This window comes from Emydura macquarii, unplaced genomic scaffold (assembly GCF_026122565.2).
Source record: "Emydura macquarii macquarii isolate MOO-44397 ecotype Brisbane River unplaced genomic scaffold, CSIRO-AGI_Emac_v2 contig_3114, whole genome shotgun sequence".
Taxonomy (NCBI): Eukaryota; Metazoa; Chordata; order Testudines; family Chelidae; genus Emydura; species Emydura macquarii.
This window is the reverse complement of record NW_027133251.1, coordinates 2,060,617-2,081,769: the sequence shown is the minus strand read 5'-3', so window position 1 is coordinate 2,081,769 and position 21,153 is coordinate 2,060,617. Positions and strand designations below refer to the sequence as shown.

Below are 21,153 nucleotides of genomic sequence, written 5' to 3'. Positions count from 1 at the left end.
ACCTGCACTTCTCAGATGCACCTGAAGCGCACCGGTGTCAGATCTGTCAGATGCTTACACAGACAGTGATACGCAGTGACACTTTTGTTGACAGCCTTGGCTGAGGCGGAAAGGATGCTTTGAATAAAGCGGGTGCATGGTTTTTCTGAACTTCCTGAGGCTGCTATAATAGTGGCTTAAAGAGCATCCAAACTCCAAGTAGCCATGTATTAAAAATCATCCTGTTACTTACTGTGAGTTGTGACAAACTCATTTATGCTTCTGGCGCTGAACATCGTGCAATCGCCACTCTGCTTCTGCACCAAAATCCAATTTCCTTTTGCCCATTGCTTTGTAGAATCTGTTTCTTAAAATTATCTCAGGAGAACTGGCACTATTCAGCCCTCTGCAAAAAAACTATTGGCTTAAAACATATACCCTGACCCAGGTAAAACAAATGAAATATACCTTTGGGGTTTTCCTCTCCTTTCTCCCTAGAAAAGGAAATTCTATAAATCCATCATGAAATGTCCTGGAAAGGCTACCCTGACCAAAAGAATGTGTTTCCCATGTCTACAGCAGACCTTTGCTAAATACCACATTACCGTGGTGGCCACAGATTCAGAAAATCAGTATATTGGGAACAAACTAAAAATCAGTTTCCAATCGTGTTTGTAATGACCAACTGCTACGGTGAATCTAGCATCAAGCAAGTTCCTGAGTAAAACAGCCAGTCTATGTGACTGTACCTTAGTGCTATATGTGCTATCTTAGTTCACGGTTATTTTTAATACCATATAGCTTGTAATCTCTCCCTACCTGGTGCTCTGATATGACGAGGTAGAAAGCAGCAATAGCACTCCCACACATGCCTATCACACATGGGCATATCTCACTTAGGCAGTGCACTAAATGCCCTAATAGCAAGTATGTGGGTGAAGCCAGCCAATCACTCCGCTCTCATATGAACTCTCACAGGAAAGTGATAAAAGATAAAAACACCCTATCACCTGTGGGTGAACACCTTTCCCAAGGTGATCACTCTAATTCTGACCTATCAGTCCTCCTCCTCAACGGAAACCTGCACAAAAGATGACCCTGGGAGCTTAAATTCATAACTTTGCTAGATACTAAAAATCATGGACTGAATAGACACTGGATTTATGGCTTATTAGAGCAGTCTATAACCTCTAACAAAGCCCCCCTCTCTCCCGTGATTGGAGGGGTGCTAACGGGCCCTTTCACTGTGAATGGTCCCCGAAATGTGTTAACCACTTATGCTAAACAATCGGTTCCACCTTATATTTAGCTGTGACACCCGAGACCTTGTCTACACTACAGGTTACTTCAGTATAACTTACATCGATCAGGGGTGTGACTAATCCACCTCCCTGAGCAATGTAAATTCTACTGACCTAAGTGCCGGTGTTAGACAGCGCTGTGTCAGTGGGAGAAGCTCTCCTGCCAACATAGCTACCACCTCTGGTGGAGGCAGGAGTTATTAAGCCAACAGGAGAGCTCTCTCCTGTGGGCTTAGAGCATCTCCATGATAAGCGCTTCGGCAGTGCAGCTGCGCTATTATAAGAGCTGTAATATGGATGTAGCCGGAGTATGTTTCTCAGAAGAAGAGCTCTGTGTACACTTGAAAGCATCTCTTTCTCAGCATCAGAAGTTGCTCCAATAAAAGCTACTACCTCACCCATCTTGTGTCTCCCATAGAATCAAAGGGAGTCTAGTCTGGTTTAGATGGGTTGCGATTACATGTAATTACTATTTGCATTGATGGGCACACTCTGGTCACTGTCTCTGCATAAACTAAGACTTCGGAGTTGTTTGCCAGTTCAAATACAAATTCTTAAACGTGTTCCTCTCCAGACAACCCAATTGCAGTGCTGTTCCGCAATCACTGAGGAGGTTGCTGATTCTGCTCAGGAAGCAAAGAATAAAAATACTGTTGAATTCTCTGAGAGACTTCTTCAGTTCAAAGTCATGATGAGAAACATCTTTCTAGAATAGTCCATGCCAGGGATTCAAAGCTGAAAGGATACTCACTGTTTCTTTAGCACACATTTGCGAGCCGGTTGATGTGCTACATATTGTAGTGCTGTCAATGCTTGGGCTGTCTTTTGCCCCCAGGTCAGAGGGTGTTTCCTGTTTTTGAAAACCTCATTCATTAAAGTGCTTGACTGCATTCTTGTAGATGATTCAGTAACAGAGGCGTGCAGGAGGTATTTATGAATGGCCATGTAAGTCTGAAATTTGGTCAGATGGAGATGACACATTAGTGATCTTTGGCATTGCTTAAGCTGTGAAAAGAGTTGAGTTACTGAACTCGGCCTCTCCTGTAAGGTGGTGGCAGTACTCTGCAGCTGTGTCTTCTCTAATATTCCAGTCCCAAAAGTTAACATACAGATGGGCTGCTCATTGACCAGGGTATAGTAATGGGGTTAATATCACTTTCAAACGAAGTGCCATTTAGACTGGCGTTTGGAACTCTGATTTCCCAGCTGGGGGTGCTGTGATAAATGGGTGTTTATTACTTGTGTTCTGGTAGCTCCATTGCACCAGGCATTGTACAGGCCTAAAACACAGAGATGGTCCCTGCCCCAAACAGTTTAGAATCCAAGTATAAGACTAGATAACAAATGGATAAAACAGATTGTGGGGAACAAGAGGAACACGGTAACTGTGAGAGGTGTATGATCAGAGTGATCACATGTGGTCCGTATACCATACAGTATACTGGCTGACTGACCGCCAAGGAAGTGAGATTAGATTGTTACAGAAGCTGGGGTCCCTAAACTAAAGTTGAGACACTGTAGACTCTCTCTGAGGAGAACTGATTTAGTGTGTAAGAAGTTCAGTGTGCTACTTCTAGGCATAGGACTAGGTTTTGTGAGCATCACTATGCATCCTAACTCTGGACGTGCTTGTAAACAAAATTTGTCTCCGCCCTTTCCTTCAGCCACAAATTGAATTTTATCTAGCGACAGCCACCCTCTCTCTGAGATTATTTTAAAATCTGTTTCTTGAATAACTTGAATAGTGACTAATATTTAAGGATTTTATTTTATAGGGACACATCAAAATATCATGCATGTTCAACAGGAAATAAAGATCTGTGTAGACGCACCTTTTAGGGGTATGTCTACTCTATGGAGGCTATGCCAGCATATCCCTTAGTGTAGACACAGCTAATACCAACAGGAGTTTTTCTGTCGCTGTAGAAACACCACCTGCACAAACACCTTTAGCTATGTCGACACTGCTGTGTCTGTAAAGGGGTTTTGTGGGTATAGCTATATAGGCATAGCTATATTGGTCATGAGTGTGGTGGTTTCACACTGCTGGCCAACATAGCTATGTCAACATAACTTTTAAGTGTACACAAAACTAAAGGCAAAGGAAACTAGTGTAGGAAAACTTACTTGATGATCTCTCCAGAAATCTGATACGAAATCAACCTTTTAGCCATTTGAAAATTGTGCAGAACAAAAAATTTTGTATAAAAGTGGGGCAGCAAACTCAAGCATGCGTTCAGTGTGTGTTTTTTCTGGCTACTTTCATTTTTGTGCAGTCTTCTAGTGCAGCTAGATTAGCAAAGATAAAATAGATCCACATTTCCATATTTGGAAGCTAACAGGAAGACCTAATACATTCTAATGTAACCTCTGTTTTTGATCTTAGGGCCTTTCAGTTACCTTGATGATGTCCCATTTAAGATAGGAGACAAATTCAAAACACCAGCCAAGGTTGGCTTACCCATTGGTTTCTGCTTGCCTGATTCTCCCCAGCTTGTCAGAGAAGCCCAGGTAAGTGGGTGTTTTGTTTGTTTATTTTTCCCCTTGTTGTTGTGTTTGGTATGTCATAAAATCGAAATATTCCAATTTAGGTCTTATATAAATGTTCCCTAGAGCTATTGTTCTAGAATTGCCCACTTACGGGGTCTCCTGCCCCCTGTTCTGAAAGATCTGGTTCCAGTCACTGCGCTGCACAGGATACTAGACCATACAGACAGATATGGTCATTATTATTTTCCTGATGTAATTGCATTTTTACAGAACTTATCACAAACGCTTTATATGTCATAATTGATCAAAATGGAATAAAAGCCAAAGAAATACAGTTCAAGTTGTAAAACTATACTGAAATAGAACTTTTGAGTGTGAAAGTCGGGAAATTCAGAGTCCGGATTCCAACAACAAGCTTAATTCTGCGCCTTCTATCCCGGACTCTATCCTACACTTTTGCAGTTTTCACTTACAAGTCTGGACTGTTTGTTTTAACAAGCATGGAAAATTCAATTATAGGAGCTATGGCACTCTCAAAATCCTGTGTGTCTGGAGTTAGTGGAATTTTTTTTTTTTTACGGCCAAATAAATTTCTTCTTCTTTTTTTTTTTTTTTTTAATAATTTGTGTAAAGAGTGGACGAGTAGATTTTGTGCTTTGGTGCATTTTCATGATGACATTGTATGGCTTCTGACTTCCCCTGTCCTGCTTTGTTGGGTAGAGAACTACACTTCTAACTCTTGTTTTCTTTTGTAGTTTAGTTTGTTTACCCAACCACATGGCCAAGTCATGTAACTTGGCAAATAAATCTCTCCACCCTTTTCCAGGCATGTGGTCTTAAGTTGCCTTAATTTATTGGTTAGTTTGAAATCAGTTGATTAAACAGACTGCTTTTTAAAAATCCTTGCGTGCTTATCATTTGAAATTGGTATTCTCTATCCATCCACGCTAATGTAACAGAACTTTAAATTTGGAGCCAAGGTCCTACTTACTGCCAGTCCTGACTCGGGAGAATGGCAGGTCTCAATAGAGTGGCTTTGTGTTCTTTATGCCATGTGATGTTTCTACGGCGTTCCCTGGAGTGTGGATTTTCTGTCATGGCCACAGAGCCAATCAAATCAATGGTTAAATCTTTTGATTTCATAATTTACTTTCTACAAGAAGTGGATCTGATGCGTGAGAGGTCTATTTAACCCTAAATCGCTAGTCTTGGACGTAACGCTGACTCTCCTTTTCCTTCCCCTCAAGCCAGTGAGACATAAATGGGATGAGCCTGATGTGTCTACTGCAGGGAAGTCAAGGTGCTGCTGATGTATGAAGGTGCACTGCTTCCTTTCACATCTGCAGCAGAAGACAGTCCAGCATGCTGGTGCCAGGCTTGTCTGCTTTCAACATGTCAAGTGTTGTAGCACTGCGTAAGGGTGAAGGCCACTTTGCTAAGTGTCTGACCTTTGAATATCCACTGAGTAGCCACAGGCTCAGCCTGTGCTCTCAGAACATATCATGGCTAGCCAAAAAGGCAGTGAACTCTGTCACTGTTTGTTTTATCAAGTATTAGCCCTTCAAATAATTCAGTCTGTTCTGAATTTTGGCTCTGGACTGTTCTGTCAGGTGTGCCACTGTCAATTCTCTTGTCCTGCAAACTGGTTGTGGGCAGGTCTTACATTCCGGGGTGAAGTCCAGACACGTGAGGGGTTTTGTAACCACTTGCCGTGCAACCTTGGATGTATCACAATGCTTTGCTGCTGTAGCTCCCGACCTGGGCCTCTCACAAACAGCCAAACAGCATGCAGGTCACACCCTGAGTGTCTGCGTGTAGCTGCAGTCCTGGTCCAGCAACTCTGACTAACCCAGCAGCCTGTCAGGTACACACCAGCCCCATTTTGGCTTCCAGCATCCTTGCGTACTACTTGTAGGATGTAGTAAGTTCCAGCTTTTCCCCAGAAACATGTGTTCTGAACTGCCCAGCCCTCTCCTGGACAGTTCAGATATTAGAGGTCCCTTGCTGCTGTAAGGAGTCAATGTACAACAGTTTGCTACTTCAGTTGGAGTTACCAAACAATTAAGTTTAAACACAAAACTGGGTTAGTTTTAACTACAAAGTAATAGATTTTAACTGAGTACCAGTATAAGTCATTGAAATGAGAAATGGTTACAAGAGAAAGAAAGTGTTTTATCTTTATAGTAACTAAACTTAACAAACTAGACTTGGTTCTAGGTAAAATCCTTACCACAGGTTCCCAGTAATATTGCTGATCAAATTTTCAAGTCAGGATCTCTTACTAAGTCCAAAGGCTTGTTCCTTTGTCGTCTTGGGTAAAAGAGGAGGGCAAGAGAGAGGGTGTACCTGGAGTTTTTTTCCTTACTTTTATGGTCCAGTCACCCTTTAATATGCATTTTGCTGAGGGTTACTCCTAGATAAAGTTCTTTCCAGCTGTGAGGATGGAGGCATGGCGTCTCATGGTAAAGGAGATTCCTTGTTGTTGGTTAAAATGCAAATCGATCTGTTCCTGCCCCACTTTGCTGCCAAAGAATGGTCTCTTGACGGGTGATTGCCAGTCAACATTGGTGATACTTAGAGGTGTCAGCTTGTCTTTGAGAAACAGATTTCCCTCCTCCCCAGATGTCTGGTAAACACATTTCAGTCATAATTTCAGCTCTTGTTGCTATGTACATTTCCTCATGATATGATATTATTGACCAGCAAATTGTTAGTTTTCAAGTGATACCTCACAAGGCGCACACAGATTATTACAGTGGTATGTAGGGTGTGAATACAGAGGTGCACTCGGTCACAGCGGGTTGTGTAAAAGTTGATCCTTGAGCTTGCACTTCCTTGAAAGAGCTCATATTCAAATGAGAAAAAGCTCAGGGGAACCCGTTGTGCTAGTAATAGTGACACAGATCTGTTTCTACAGAAATACACACACAAAGCTAGTGGCTAATATCTTAGTTCTATGACTCCTTTGCTGGTTCAAGTGACTGGTCCTTGACTTGGCATCACTGGTAAAGTGTGGAGGTTAGCACCTCTTCCTTCGTTTGGATAGTAAACTCTGATTCAGACTTTTTAACCTCTTCTAAAGGGAGGTAAAACAATTCCATGATGTTTCCAGTGATGCTAATCCAGAATCTGCTGTATTGTGTGGCTTGTGGACAGTTCATCAATTAGGAAATTTGCCTCCTAGCGGCAAACATGGAAGCTAGATCCAAACAGAGGTCTACTATCGATTAGTGCACTTGATTTCTACTGTACACATACTTTCTTCTGTAGGAGATAAATGCTATGATATTGTGTTGATCTTGATTAACAGTTAAGCAAAATCATGTGGGAAGTTGAAATATAGCATACCCATTGGCATATAACCAGGGTTAGCGACTAGAGGCATAAGGAACATACTTGTCTGTAGGTGATCAATAGAGATATTAGTTAAGCAAAATCCCCCTCACCTCTTAGTAATAGACCCAACTTGTTACTCCATGTTCCTTGCTACATATGGGATCATGTTGCATCATAAAGTAGTGACTATGCTCCTTACCCTTGAATCTCATTTTTCCTGACAGTATGACTTCTCTCTGGAAAAGAGAACTATCGAGTGGGCCGAAGACATCAAAAAAATCCAAGCAGCTCAGAGAGAAGCTGAGCGAAAGGCTGAGGAAGCAATAGCTAATTCCAAGGCTGCTTCAGACGACAACAGCAAAATGAGCTTCTCCGAGGCCATGCCGCCTCCCATTAATCCTATTCTTGCTAGTCTACAGCACAATAACATTCTTACTCCCACCCCTGCGAACAGCAGTGCCATAAAGCAAAAGGTCCTTAGTCCACCTTACCCAAAGGCAGATTTCAACCCCGCAGACTTTGAATGTGAAGAAGACCCATTTGACAAACTGGAATTAAAAACTATTGATGAGAAAGAAGAACTGAAAAATATTCTTGAAATTCACGTTGGGACTACGGGGCCAGTTGTCGCCCAACTGTTGGACAACAGCTTGCCCAAAGGAGGGCCTGAGTCTGTGTTACAAGATCAGGAAGTTCTGGCATCCATAGAAAGGGCTACCTTGGACTTCAAGCCCCTTCACAAACCCAATGGCTTTATCACATTACCACAGTTGGGAAACTGTGAAAAGATGTCCCTGTCTTCCAAAGTGTCCCTCTCCCCCATCACCTCTGTGAGCAATATCAAATCTCTTTCCTTTCCCAAACTCGACTTGGATGAGAGCGATCAGAAAACGTCAAAGCTCACAAGCACTTTCCACAGCGCTACCTGTCTCCGCAATGGCACTTTCCTCAGCTCTTTACAGGCCTGCTCTCAGAGTAAGGCTAGCGAACTCAACGGACATCATGTGGTTGCTTTAAATGGGGACAGTGGGATGGAGATGACGCTATCCTCTTCATCCAGGCTGCCTTCCCTGTCTGTGTCAACACCTTGTACAGAAGAACAATCATCTCAAAACACAGCAACTAAGGTAAGGATTTAACAGGTTAAAATAGATGTGGAGGGTTCAAAAGGAAGGTGAAAGTGAATGTGATTCCTATTTCTAAAATCCGTCTTGTAGCTTCCTTTGATTTAATACTCAGATGGGGAGTGAAGACAATACATGTCCCCTCCTGCATTGCTCCATCTTGATCGAAGTGGAAAGCTGATAAGATAAAGATGAAACATTGGATGCTGGGAGTTGTGATCCTCTGAGACTGTCACTGTTTTGGATGTAGACAACTGTAATCTGATTCATTTTAGGCCCATTATGTGTTTTCTGGCTCTTGGCAAATTGCTAGAGTTATTCATGGTTAGACAAATCTTGGACACCTTGGGTTTAAGGGACGGTAAGATTTTCACTGCTATATTATTTTACATTCTGCCCGTTCATCCCAGACTGAGACATTCATTTCTCGACTACCATGATGGGTTCAATTATATAGTGTTGAAATGCTTTCGTTAGGAACACGAGGCAGTAGTGACACGGCAGGACTGTTTTAGATGACTTTATCAAGCTGCTAAAAGTGATGCAACTTGTAGCTTGGGAGACTGATGTAGCGTTGCCTTAGACGGTGGTAGTGCAAGTATCCCTGCTTCCGTGTAGAGCTGTATGCCTGAGCCTTGACTTGTGTGATAAATTGTGCACCTTTCCATTCTCTTCCCTCCAGCATCCACTCCAAACACCTAAGGGTTTGGTTTTAAGTAAAATGACACTTGTCTGAAATCTGGTGCCTGCTTTTCTCTGGCTTGAACCCATGCCCAAAGTGCCTTGCGTGCTCTGAGGACCTTTTGGCAGTTCTAAGGATCAGTCTCAAACCACCAGGACTGTGATTGGCTGCTGTATAGCAATCAAAACAGTCGGGAAAAGTGCTTAGAATAAGTTAGTTGTTTTCTGTGCTCTGCGTGGTTGAGCGAATTTGTCATGACTTGTAAATGCTTCTAAACATTGGCTCTGGACTAGAGATCAGAGACCATTTCAGTCCAGCGAAGCTAGAAGTGAAGAAGTGAACTTTGCTTACTCCTGTCTGTTCCTTTTGCATTAAAAACATAGGCTGAACTTTCTCAGAGAACCTAAGAGATCCGAATATCCGATTCCCATTAAAATTAATGGGAATTGGATATTCAGATCCCATAGTTGGCTGTGGAAATCGCAAGCATAGCTAGTGCAGGGAAGGGTTTGAAGGTCCCATGCTGGGAGACTCCCTCATGTTCCATATAAAGATTACATCATGGTAACACCGGTATAAGTTCTCCATTCAAAGCCATCGTACATTGCTACATGACACTGGATGCCAGAAAACAAATTACCTAGCACCCAGCCATACAAAGGTGGAGAGAGCCTGTGAGGAATTCTTGCATCTGGGTGTTCCTTTTACCACAGTCTGTACATACAGTCTTGAAACCAAAGTCCAGAGATCCGTAGGCAGGCATAGGGATGGATAATGTGAATACAGAAACCCAGCGTTTTAGAAATAACTAGTCGCTGGAGCACAGCAAAACGGATGAGTTTTATCTTCAGCAATAAAAACAGAATTGTGCAGCGGCTGAAGGCAAACACTGTTAATACAGCAAGCAGCAGGAAAAGAAAATATGTCCAACCCATCAGTGAGCAGTCATTGTTCTGAATATTGTTTCTTACTAGAGAGCATCATTCATCAAATCGTGGCTGTGAAAACTCCATCTTCACAGATGGCGCAGGCAGGGGAGCCGTGGAATACCCTGTGGCTCTAGAGAGCTTGATAAGAGAAAAGATTAAAAACTAACTAATAGCTCTAAGCCGCTAGAGTTAGTGAGATGTGGTCGTTGCTGGGCCCATCTAGACTGGATAAATCCTTGTAAGCACCAAGGGAGGATAGGGACTCGTGGAGTGAAATGAAGGAAGGAGCTCAACAATTGCATTGGATATCAAGAAAAGCCAGACGAGAGCTGTTTCTCAAGGAAGGTGATTGGCATCTCCTTAGTTGAGACACTTTACACTAGACTGGACAAAGTTGTAGAAAAAATGCTGTCGGCAACAATATTTGAGGGTTGAGAAATAGGTAAGCTGACGTAACTGGGCCCTCCTGTTTCTAATTTCTAGGAGTCTTAATACGCTTAAGGGGCTTTTGGATTCCCATGCTATGGTCATAAGGGAAAGGTTCTTAAACTGGGGGGCCATGATCTCTTGGGGGAGGAGGGTCGTGAGCTGTCAGCCTCCATGCATGCCAGGACTCCGGCTGTCAGCCCCTCTGCATGCCAGGGCTGTGGCTATTAGTCGTGTGGGACTGACAGCCTGAGCTCTTCAGAGCTGGGTGGCCAGAGAGCAGCGGCTGCTGGCCGGGTGCCCAGCTCTGAAGGCAGTGCCGCCCCAGCAGCAGCACAGAAGTAAAGGGGGGATGGTATGGAGGGAGTCGTCACAGTCTGAAATAGTTTTAAAGGGAGTCCCAGCAAAAAAAAAGTTTGAGAATCCCTGTCTTAAGGGCTTAGGAAGTGTACTCTTGGTGAGTTTTATAACTTCTGAGCATCAGAAATCATGGCTGTGTGGCTGGAAGCCAGATGCGGTCTGAGGAAATTTTGAGGGTTTCTTTTATTAAGAGCCGCTCTTGGCGTCTGAAGAAAAATGTCCATGCAGAGAGCCTCTTCCTGTACGTCTTCAGATGGATTGTTTGCTCTGCTTGGGAAGCCTCAGGACTATCCATATGGGTGATGGTGTCCACTCACAGCTTCTTTTCTCATAATTGAGACAAACTTTGGTTGTTTGGAGTTGGAGTTACTTGTTAATGTTTTTAATGTTTTAATAATTGCCAATAGAGACTAGATTTTACGGTTGTTGCACAAGAATTCTGGTCATTTTAAACTGGGATTTACCTGAAATTGCACAAGGTGCCTTCTGTTGTAGAAGGTGCTTCCTCTTCGGAGTTTAGATCTTTTAGATGTTGAACTTTTTGGTTCTGCCCTGCTGGATGTCAGATAGTGTCTGACGATTCATGATCTTCACCGTTGATTCAGTTTACGCAAAGTAGACAAGAAGACGAATGGAAAAACTGCTTGTGAGAACTAATGGTTTGAAATTAAATGGATCTGGTTGTAGTGTTAATGTTGTGAAGTGTGTGATTTCTACCTACTGCTTGGAATGTGGGTATTGACTGTTGGGCTATTGGTATAATTATATACTGAATTTTTAATGTTACCGTGATGCTTTCAGTGGAGTTCCTATCTGATCGTTGTTGTGGTTCCTGGCCTGCATGGAATAAGGCAATGGTATTGTCAAAGCATGAACAGGGCAAGTGTTAAGCCACAATCCTGTGTATACACTATAAACATGGCTTGTGGTTTATAGAAGAGCAGGTTGGTGAGTGTGGTGAATGGTTTTCATTTTGCAAAGAAAACAGTTCACTTGTTGTTTCTCAGTGGTTTTCTCCTTTAGTTGGGAATATTTTTTTGGGTGGGGGAGGATGAGGAGCAACTCCCCTCTTCGCTTGTCTCCTGCCTCCTCCCAAAATTAAATTGCTCTGGGATCTACCGTTAATTAGCTTGACCTCCTGTTACACCACAGAAATCAGACTTTCTGGGACAAATCAGTATCCGAATACATGAGCCTTCTCTAACAAGTGTTTGCTCCCAGAAGAGAATCCGCTTCCTGTCCCGCCTGCACTGAAGTGATATCAACTATGAATAACTGTAAAATCGAATTCTCTTGGGGCTTCCAAGGCTGGAATGGCTGGTTTGTAACAGTTCATTTTCATTTAATTTATCTCCATGAGTTGGGCATTGCTCACTGGCTTCCTTATTTAAAGGCTTTTGTGTAAGCCAGATATGACTGGAGTGTGGACCACATGCAGTCCAGGACCATCAGTGGCTTCAGCATAGTAGTGAGGGCTATGGAGAATGCAGTGTGCTAGCATCCAATGCTTTCCCTCGCCAAGCAAATCTGTGATTGAAATCTCTGTTCTTTCAATTCTCCAAATGGCTCTTAGCCATCTGCTCAGAGGAAACTTCTGGGAGAAAGCTTTCTGAAGAGGGAAGTCAGATGGTGACTTCCTCTTAGCTCCAGCGATGATCTATGTCCTGCTCCCACACAAGAAAAACATGTAAATATGCAACTTGTGGTTTCTGTAAGATTGAAAAACAGTGCTGGGGAGTTTGGGCCATGTGCTCACTCGATGCTTCAGTCCTGTAAAGTTCTGGCAGCCAACTCTGGAGATGCTGTGTGTGCTGGGATGTGTAATCTGGGTAGGTGCAACCTGCACAATTCTGTTCAAATAGGTCTGATCCTCAGGCTCCAGGCAAGTTTCCAACATGGCCCATGGTTGGGTAAAGTTGATTCAGCCCTGGAATAAACCTAAGTGGGCCTGCATTCCTGCTAGCTGGATGGTGGCCTGTACTGAATTAGTAGTGGACAAGCAACACCTTTCTATTGAGCATGGGTGTGACGTTCTCCCTCCCCCCTGCAATCTCGACTGGTGTGTAGCTGTGTCACCCCAATTCTTCAGTCCTGGGCCCCGACTTACCCTGCTTTGCTGTGTGAACCACCCACTCCTGGGTCAGCCCACGCCCAGCTTCCTGTGTGTAATCGGTCCCTGACCTAGTGAAGGAGCGCTCTGGCCAGCCACTCATGGGATAGCCCCCCAGCAAACACCCCCAGTCCCAGATGCAACCCCGGGAACTGCTGTCTTGCAGGGCTCAGTGCTGCACACTGCACTCTGCAAACTCATTTACACTTGTCCGTCAGTTTATCAAAGAAATTGATAAGCACCAGCTCTGTCGCTCTAAGTGAGATCTCTGCACTGTTTTAGATAAAGCAAACAAATAAGTTTATTGACTACAGCAAGATTTTAAGTGAATCTAAGTCTAATTATTAATGAGTCCAGGAGTTAATCACAATTAACTAAAAGATAACTCACATCTTAACCTAAGACTAAGATGTCAGTCTGTATTCAGTTTATTTCACAGGCTGTTTGCAATGCCTCTTGCAACCAGGTCCCCCCTTCCCCCGCGGGTGGATTCTCAGTCTTTGGTGTTGCTTAGAAGATGGATTCCAGAGGACAGACAGCCAAGAGACAAAGATGCCTCAGTTTTTAACAAGTTTCTCCAACACTCCCTGGGGTCAGGTGATCGGCCCTGTCTGGCCATGGGCATGATTTTTCCCACATGAGCCAAAGTGCTCACAGGTGCTTAGGTCAGTCCATTGTTCCTGTATGCCTGCCTCTGCGGGCGTGGAAACACAGCCTTGTGTTCGTCCGCATCTATTCAAACCATGTGAGAGACACATTTGGGGATATGACACAGCAGAGTTTTGGATCTGTACATGTGTGTGACATTGCAGGAAACATGCTACCAGAAGTAATGTTCAGCATGCCAGGAGCATGCCAAAAACACTGTACATGGCACACTTTGCATCAGACCATGCACAGTTACACTGGGAGGGTGAACATGGGGTACAGCCTGTCGCACTGGGAAAGGGGAACAAATCTTTAACTGGAATAGAGAGCTGCCGCTGATCAGTTTCCAGTATTTGATAGATGAATGCTCTTGAATTTAGATTTTTAATCTAGATAACAGCAAACCAGAGATTCATGTGGCATTTTAAATAGTCCTGGGAAAACCCAAAGCTGCTTCTGGAGTCTGGGATGGGAGGATTAGAAACTAGCTCAGACACAAAACCGAGTAAGAATAAATGGCCAATTTTCAACATAGCAAAAGTTCCGTGAGGGGCCCCCCGGGTTCTAGATAGCATGTGTTTGTCAGTGAAAGGGCAGTCAAAAAAGCAAGCCTTGTTTGGATGTATCAGGAATAGGGTGGATAGAAAATACTGAAATTCTGTCATGGTAGAAATCAATGCTATGGTCTCCCCTGGAATACGGCATTCAATTGTAGGCTTTATCTAGGAAAAGAATAGAACAGCTGGGCTACAGAAATGGGCCACAGAAGCAGTTAGGGGCCTACAGAGTAGAAAATATTGGGATAGTTTAGTTTTAGAGAAGACTGATAAGGGGAAATGAAAGAGATACCGAATGCTGAATGGGTAGAGAAGGTAAATTGCTGGGTGACCTTTTACTTTCTTTCATAACACCAAAGCAAAGGGATATTCAATGAAATCTATAGGCAGCAGCCCTAAAACTGATAAAGGGAAATACTTTCACACAGCACAAAAACGGCTTGTGGAACTCATTGCTGCAAGACCTCATTCAGGTCAAGAGTTTAGTAGGCTTCAGAAATCTGTTGGACGTCTATATGGATAATTGGCACCCACAATTACATTAGATGAAAATGTTTTAGAATTATTCTGAGACGGGATATAAATCCTTCCTCTTCGGGGCATGAGCCATCTGCCAACTGGCAGGCTAGGAAGAAACATCTCTTCTGGGCAGATTATTCCGTAATTATCCACTACAGAGTGTCTTACATTTCTTTGGCAAAGACAGGTGCGTACTAGCTGCACCACTGGTCCAACCTCCTATCCATCTCTCCTGGCTCCCTCCTTCCAGGCCCCCTCTCACTAGGAACTCTGCTTGCCAGAATAGTCGACATTCATTCCTTCCATCTTCTCTCTCATCGGTGGTTTTTAGAGGTACACCCAGACTACAAGGAGTCAGAGCTTCCTGTGGTAAATTCCCAAATGACCTACATACGTTAGTATGTTGAATTGTATAGTCTTAAATTACCAAACAGTGAATGGCTCTTGTGTGTGTAGTGACAGTCAATAGACTGGTCAGGATGTGGGTGTGGTCTCCTGTACCTTCTTGGGGACAGGCGTTGCTTCTCCTTACTCCATAAATGCTATCTTTTTGTTACCGAATATTCTCTGTAGCCGGCTCTCAGCTCATGGCAGAGCTCCGCTAAATTAGCAAGGGCAGATCTAGCACCTTTCAAGGTAGCTACGAAGTGAGGAATTGCCTAGGGTGATGGTAGGAGAGCTCATTGGGCGCGGAAGGAATGTTTTGTGTCCTCCTGCTCAGTTTCATCCCAGCAGCGCTGGTCTCCCATTGGTGGGAAGCGGTGCTCTGTTCATTTCAGACGAGATCAGATAAAGCCTGCAAATGCTGTAGGGCAATGGTTCCAGACTTCTTACCCCACATGCTCCCTTACTCCTGTCTGCGTCCCCCTCCCCTTTCCTCCCCAGCTGGGAGTGGGGCCATAGTCGGGGAGCTGCGGTCAGGGCTGGGAGCACGGGTTGGGGGCCACAGCCAGGGGCTGGGCATTGAGACTGTGACTGGGGCAGGGATTGGGCGCCGCGTGCTGCAACCTGTGGCAGAGGCCGTGGCTGTGGCTGGGCCTGGAGCAGAGCTTGGGTCAGAGCAGGAGTAGGTGATGCTCCCTCCCATTCCCCCACAGGGGCTGGCCTGGGCCCGGCCACACCTCCCCCCAAACATTCCTCTGTGGCGCGCCCCACAGTTTGGGGATCTCTGCTGTAGGGAGTAGTCCTACAGTGGCCGGGGAGCGGAAGGAGCGTGGTGCTGCGATAGGCGTGTATCACCACTCACTTGTGATTGGCTTCCCCTTCCTAGGTAACGCACCAAAACTTCACAGTGTCTCAAGTGCCCAGTAATACCAGCTGCACTACGTGGTCACGCGGCCCCACGTACTCAGACCTGCTGCAGGCCCTCTCCGCCAGCGAGAGGCAGTGTGTGGAAACAGTCGTCAACATGGGTTACTCGTACGAAGATGTCATGACAGCCATGAAGAAGAAAGGACAGAATATAGAACAGGTAAGAGCCCCTGGCAAAGCGGTGGGAGCTCCCAAGGTGCAGCCATCTCTATTAGTAGCGTGAGCCTTGGCCTTACGAAAAGCAAAACTCTTAGGATCTACTGGAGGTCTGGGTTTGCTGTAATATTCAGATGAACTGGGAATGAGTTTTGGAGGTGAAGTTTGGGTGTCTCTGGTACCAGGCAAACGAGCTACAAGGAAAGCGCATGCCCATTGGCTGCAGCCCAGTGGCCGACTTCAGATCTGAGACACATTCCTTAGGTCAGCACCAGCCTAGAAATGCTTCCTCCCCACTGATCTGAAGTCAGCGCAGGCCCTCAGCCACACGTGGCTTTTCCTCTTGTGGGGAGAGAACGGCTGGTCTTGGATATCCAGACTTCAGGTGAGATCCCCACAGTCAGACACTCTCTGAAACTTGAGCGGGGCTCTTCACCTTGCTCAGACACGTGGTGATGAAAGCCACACGAGTGCCTAGCTAGAGAGGGTGATCTTTTGCACAGCTTCTGGACCAACTGCACAGTTATGGGTGGCGGCAGGTCCTGGCCCCAAGGGGTTTGATACGGGTACAGTGACATCCGCTGGCTCTAGCAGAGATGCAGCAGTTAGCTCTTTTGTGAGTGTGGAGTTCGTGTCACTGTAGCGTATGTGCAGATGGCCTCAGAAAGGCACTTGCTAAACTCAGGTCGTAGAGCACACTTTACTGCGGAGTGAAGCGGCGGCTATGGTCTGTTGGATCCGTTTCAGACCAAGAAAATGTTTCAATGCAAACAAACGGGAAGAATGCTGCCAAATTTTCCTTATTCTTACAGTTGCTCCATGCCCTCCCCACTGCCTCTCTCGCTGGGCAGGGAGAAGGGGATGGGTTTAGTGCCCCCTCTGGGCTTGCAGTTGCTAAAAGGATACTTTGTATTGGCTGCTTGATTGACTCATCTTCTTTCTAGCCAGTCTCAAGCTTTTTATTCTCCAGTGGAGCAACAAAGAGCAGGCAGACTTGGTGTATGTACCGTCTGGCGACTCGGCATAAGGTACCTGAGTTATCAACAGTCCAACTTCTGGCACAGGGTTTTCTAAAACCCTAATGGAGCAGTATCCCTAGTCTGTGAGTTCTAGTACTGGACAACAGGCCGACTCTCAATTAAAGGGCAGGTATAGCCATATCATCCAGTTTCTTTCACCCTTCTACCAGGCATTCCTTCTTAACTGTATTGAACCTCAGCCATCCACACACGTAGGCCATTGGACAGCAATTTCTAAGGTACCTGAGTTGTGATCGGATTGGCTCTTTTCTCAGCAGGGCACCCAATAACATACTGCCAGATAAACTGATCTCAAAAGATGTGATAGCGTCCAGATTGGATCAGCTCCCTAAAGTCTGTGGGGGAGCCATGATTGAAAAGACTTTTCATCTTGGTCACTGAACCTTCAGCATGGTGTTAAAAACAGTTGTTGTGTAAGAGTGCTAGCCACTTCCGAAAAAGTGACTCGATGGCAGAAGTTTTATTGGTATTAAAAGGCAAAAGAGTGGCCAGCTTTGAATTCATAGGCTGCCTCTTTGGCTGAAAGAGTGAAAACCAAAGCTTCAGGGAGGGAGAGAACGAAAGGCCAAAAGAGTTTAGTTCAACTTCTCTGAACAAGTTGCCCTGCTGAGAACCTGTCATCCCTGACTGCTTGTTGGGAAGTCCTGTCACTTGGAATGCTCCCGCCCTTTGCCCACACAGCTGTGGTGCACAGTTTGCAGCTTGTGGTGTGTTCCACTCTCCAACTTACTTTTTTCCCCGCAGGTTCTTGATTATCTGTTTGCACATGGCCAGCTGTGTGAAAAGGGCTTCGATCCGCTCCTTGTTGAAGCAGCTCTGGAAATGCACCAGTGTTCAGAGGAGAAGGTGAGGCTGTCTTGGTGAGGCTTTCTTGCCAAGGAAGTAGCGAAAGTGCATCAAAAAGTACCTTAGGTGCCCTATACAGTGTTGTTGTGGCATCGGGTAATTTTGCCGACTTTGAGAGCATCTCTGGCCATGGACGTCGAGTGAATGCCTGCTCCGCCCTGAGAAACCGCTTATTCAGGAGCAGTTCTGCTCAGATTACAGAACTGTTTCCTCCGCTTCCAAATGTCGGCCGCTTTCATTATTTTTGCTACTGCAACATATACATGAAAACAGGAGACCTGCCTTAAGATCTCATCTCACCCGCTTCAGCTGCTTTGCTTGAGTGCTGCGTCCATTTGTTGTGCTGCAGCCGAGGTCACACTGGATTGATTCCAGTAGCAGAAGTCAATGATTTTGACCCCGACTTTTGTTTTAATGCCGGAGGCTGGAGACAAATAGCCGTGGCTGGGAAGCTGACTGTAAGAAGGGTTGGTGTTTAATCTGTCGGACCCTAAGGATCATTGCGTTCACTCTCCAAACACTGCGCTGAGGTCCCAGGTCCTGTGCCCTGAGTGCTTCTAGCATGTGGCTGTGCTCTGAGCTGGGCCCGGTGCCTTTACTGTACCATTCCCTTTGTAAAAGAAGCAATCTCCTCGCTTACGGCTTGGACAGCAGGACTAGAGAGCCAGCCTTGTCCCACCCATCTATGCCATTAATTGGCTGCTCCCCCCTTGGCTTGTGCTGCTGGTACGTGCCGACTCCCTGCTCTTTCCTGGGCTTATTGTGGGAATGGGACTTGGCAGCAGCTCACAGCGGAGGGGCAGCCAAGCCCAAGGGGGCAGCTCGTGGCATGGGAAAGATGGAGTGGTGAGGACTTGGCTGCAGGAAGGAATCTGCACCCAGCCCCTCCTGCAGACCTGGCCACAGCCTCACCCAAACCCAGGGAATGGCCAGTGCACAGGTGACACCCGCTTTGGGGAAGGCTGCAGTGAGGTTGGTGGGAGGCAGGGAAGCCGGGGGATTGTTGCGGACGTGGGTTGCCTGTGAACCCACTTTGTGTGAATTACCAGTTCAGATGTCTCCTACTCCCGTCTGCTTGAACCATGGAGATTGAACTGTTGGTTTTTTTGGAAGCTGGGAGTTTTGGCCATTTAACTGAGCCACTCCCATTCTGGCCGTGGCCGGAGACCAGCTCTGCATTGTATTCCCAGCCCTCTGTCAGCATCCCTTGAATCAAAGCTGAGTCCTTCCTTGAACCATCTCCTTCTCAAACCCTTCATGTGTCTCTCTCTTCCAGACAACCGAACTTCTCCAGCTAATGAGTAAATTTACAGAAATGGGCTTTGAACTGAAAGACATTAAGGAAGTCGTCTTATTACATAACAATGACCAGGACAGTGCGTTGGAAGATCTAATGACCCGGGCAGGAGCCAGCTGAAAACACCAGGCTTCTTGGAGCGTAATGGAGAGCGTCTCCAGGGGAAGGCAGCCTGCCCACGTAACCAGACCCCTGCCATCTTCACAGCCAAGGAGCGTGACTTGCTCTCTCTGTGGGAAGAAGCCCTGCGTTTCACATGCATTGGAGAATGCGACTGACCCAGCTTTTCTGCGAGCATCGCTCCAGCGCACTCTTCCCAGTGAGAAGAGCTAACTTCCTTTCTTCAATTAAATTTTTTAAGTGCCCTTTCCTAAGTTTCCTTTTCTGGTTTGGCCACGGAGGGTGCAGCCTGCCTGACCTCGATTGGAATTGTACATAGACAAAGCTGGAAGTATTTTTTTTTCTCACTATTTTACTGGACTTGGACAGAGAAATACAAAGCTGGTTTTGAAACAAGGAAGCTTTGGTTCTTTGAAGCTGCTTTTCTGATGTCAGCTTCCACTGGAACACTGACTGTATCACAGTCCAGATTAACTGACGCTGACCTTTAGTGCAATGGATTTTTGGGGGGGTTGAAAATGAGTCTGTAATTTAGTGGAACACTGGTTTCTAACCTGTCGCTATGCATAAAAAGAGAAGCTGTTCCTCTCCCTCTTCTTTTTGGCCCATAGACCCCATACTTCTGCCAGGCGTAAGTATTCAGTGCTTGAGTGGTGTGTAAACAAAGTTTTATCACAACAGGCAAGCTGTGAACTCTACCTGGACTCTCACCCAGTGGCTGGTTTTTGAACCTAAAGGGTGAGAGCTGGGCTTCCACAATCTCTCTTCCCCAGGTTTATAGGTTATTTAAACAAATGCCCTCCTAGGAAGTCAGTTGATCGTCTGTTCTAAATGATATTCAGTGTGAAGCAGCGGGTTTCTTTCAAGCACTTTCTTTAAAAACAAACAATATACTCACTGCGTTAGTTTCATTTTTTTCACACTGGTTTAGTTACATATTCAATAACATCTAGTTAATATCAATCAGTTTTTTGGTTTGGTTTTGATAGTACAAAGTGTATTATGTTGTACATTGTTAAAGATCTAAATACATAAAATATAAGCAGTCTTGATGAATCTTTAATTTGCTAAATATTTTGATTCTGCAGAAAACTACTAAATAAAACCCTAAAATGGAATTCCCAGTGTCATGTTTGACTCTCTCTTGCGCTCTGGCTTCAGTAGAGGAGAGGGAACTACCGTTGTTACAATTGGGAGGAGAGATGTAATCGAAATCAGTCCCTCCTAGTAGGTCCTGCAAACCCAGGCCATCCCTGCCATGCCCAAATGCCCCATGTTTATATTGTGTCTGGTTGACAGAGCTGGACACAATTCACAAGAAACTGTAGCAATGGATCCAAACTTGCAGACCACAGGGCTGGCCTGTGACTTTGGGGGTAGGACTATGCAGCTGGCGGTGTTGGCCAGACTCTTCATGAAGAGCTCTAACTCTGAAGAGCTTTCAATGGAGATGGGCTTGAGTCTCTGGTTTGGACATATCCAGGCTTCCAACAACTTTCTGTGGTTGAGCTATATCAACTGGGTCCATTATTGACTCCTGAAGTTCTAATCTGGGGGTCCGAAGTCTTATCACTCTGCAGTTTGTCACATGTTTCCCATCACCTCCTAAAAAGTAACCTGGATGGTGGGAAAAGGTGCAATGGGCAGCCCTGGAGGCTGGAATCCTGACTTGTTCCTGGAAACAGGTAGAACATGAGCAGCAGCAGGGCAAGTTTCCTTTCATGCCGTCCTCTGCCAACGGGCCTCACCAGTTGTCCATTAGTTACTGGACTAAAACTCCTCTCACAAAAGTCACCAAGCAGCCACCAGCTGGTAACTTTTTAATCAATGAGCTGCTTCTGCAGTGCCCAATAAGGTGGTCAACTCAACTGTCGTCCTCCATCCAGTGGCATGTGATTGTGTAAGAATTTAATCCCAAGCAA

General features: G+C 45.3%; 1 protein-coding gene across 2 annotated transcripts in view; it reads left to right on the top strand.

Annotated features, from left to right (window-relative positions):
• UBAP1 (ubiquitin associated protein 1) overlaps window positions 1-20,343 on the top strand; it is a 44,039-nt gene extending 23,696 nt beyond the window's left edge. For both annotated transcript variants that reach the window (XM_067530905.1, XM_067530906.1), the window contains exons 3-7: window positions 3,667-3,791; window positions 7,331-8,233; window positions 15,732-15,932; window positions 17,713-17,814; window positions 19,091-20,343. In XM_067530905.1, coding sequence (XP_067387006.1) covers window positions 3,667-3,791; window positions 7,331-8,233; window positions 15,732-15,932; window positions 17,713-17,814; window positions 19,091-19,231 — 1,472 coding nt within the window. In that variant the 3' untranslated portion in view covers window positions 19,232-20,343. The remainder of the gene's footprint in view (window positions 1-3,666; window positions 3,792-7,330; window positions 8,234-15,731; window positions 15,933-17,712; window positions 17,815-19,090) is intronic.
• Window positions 20,344-21,153: the final 810 nt, after the last annotated feature.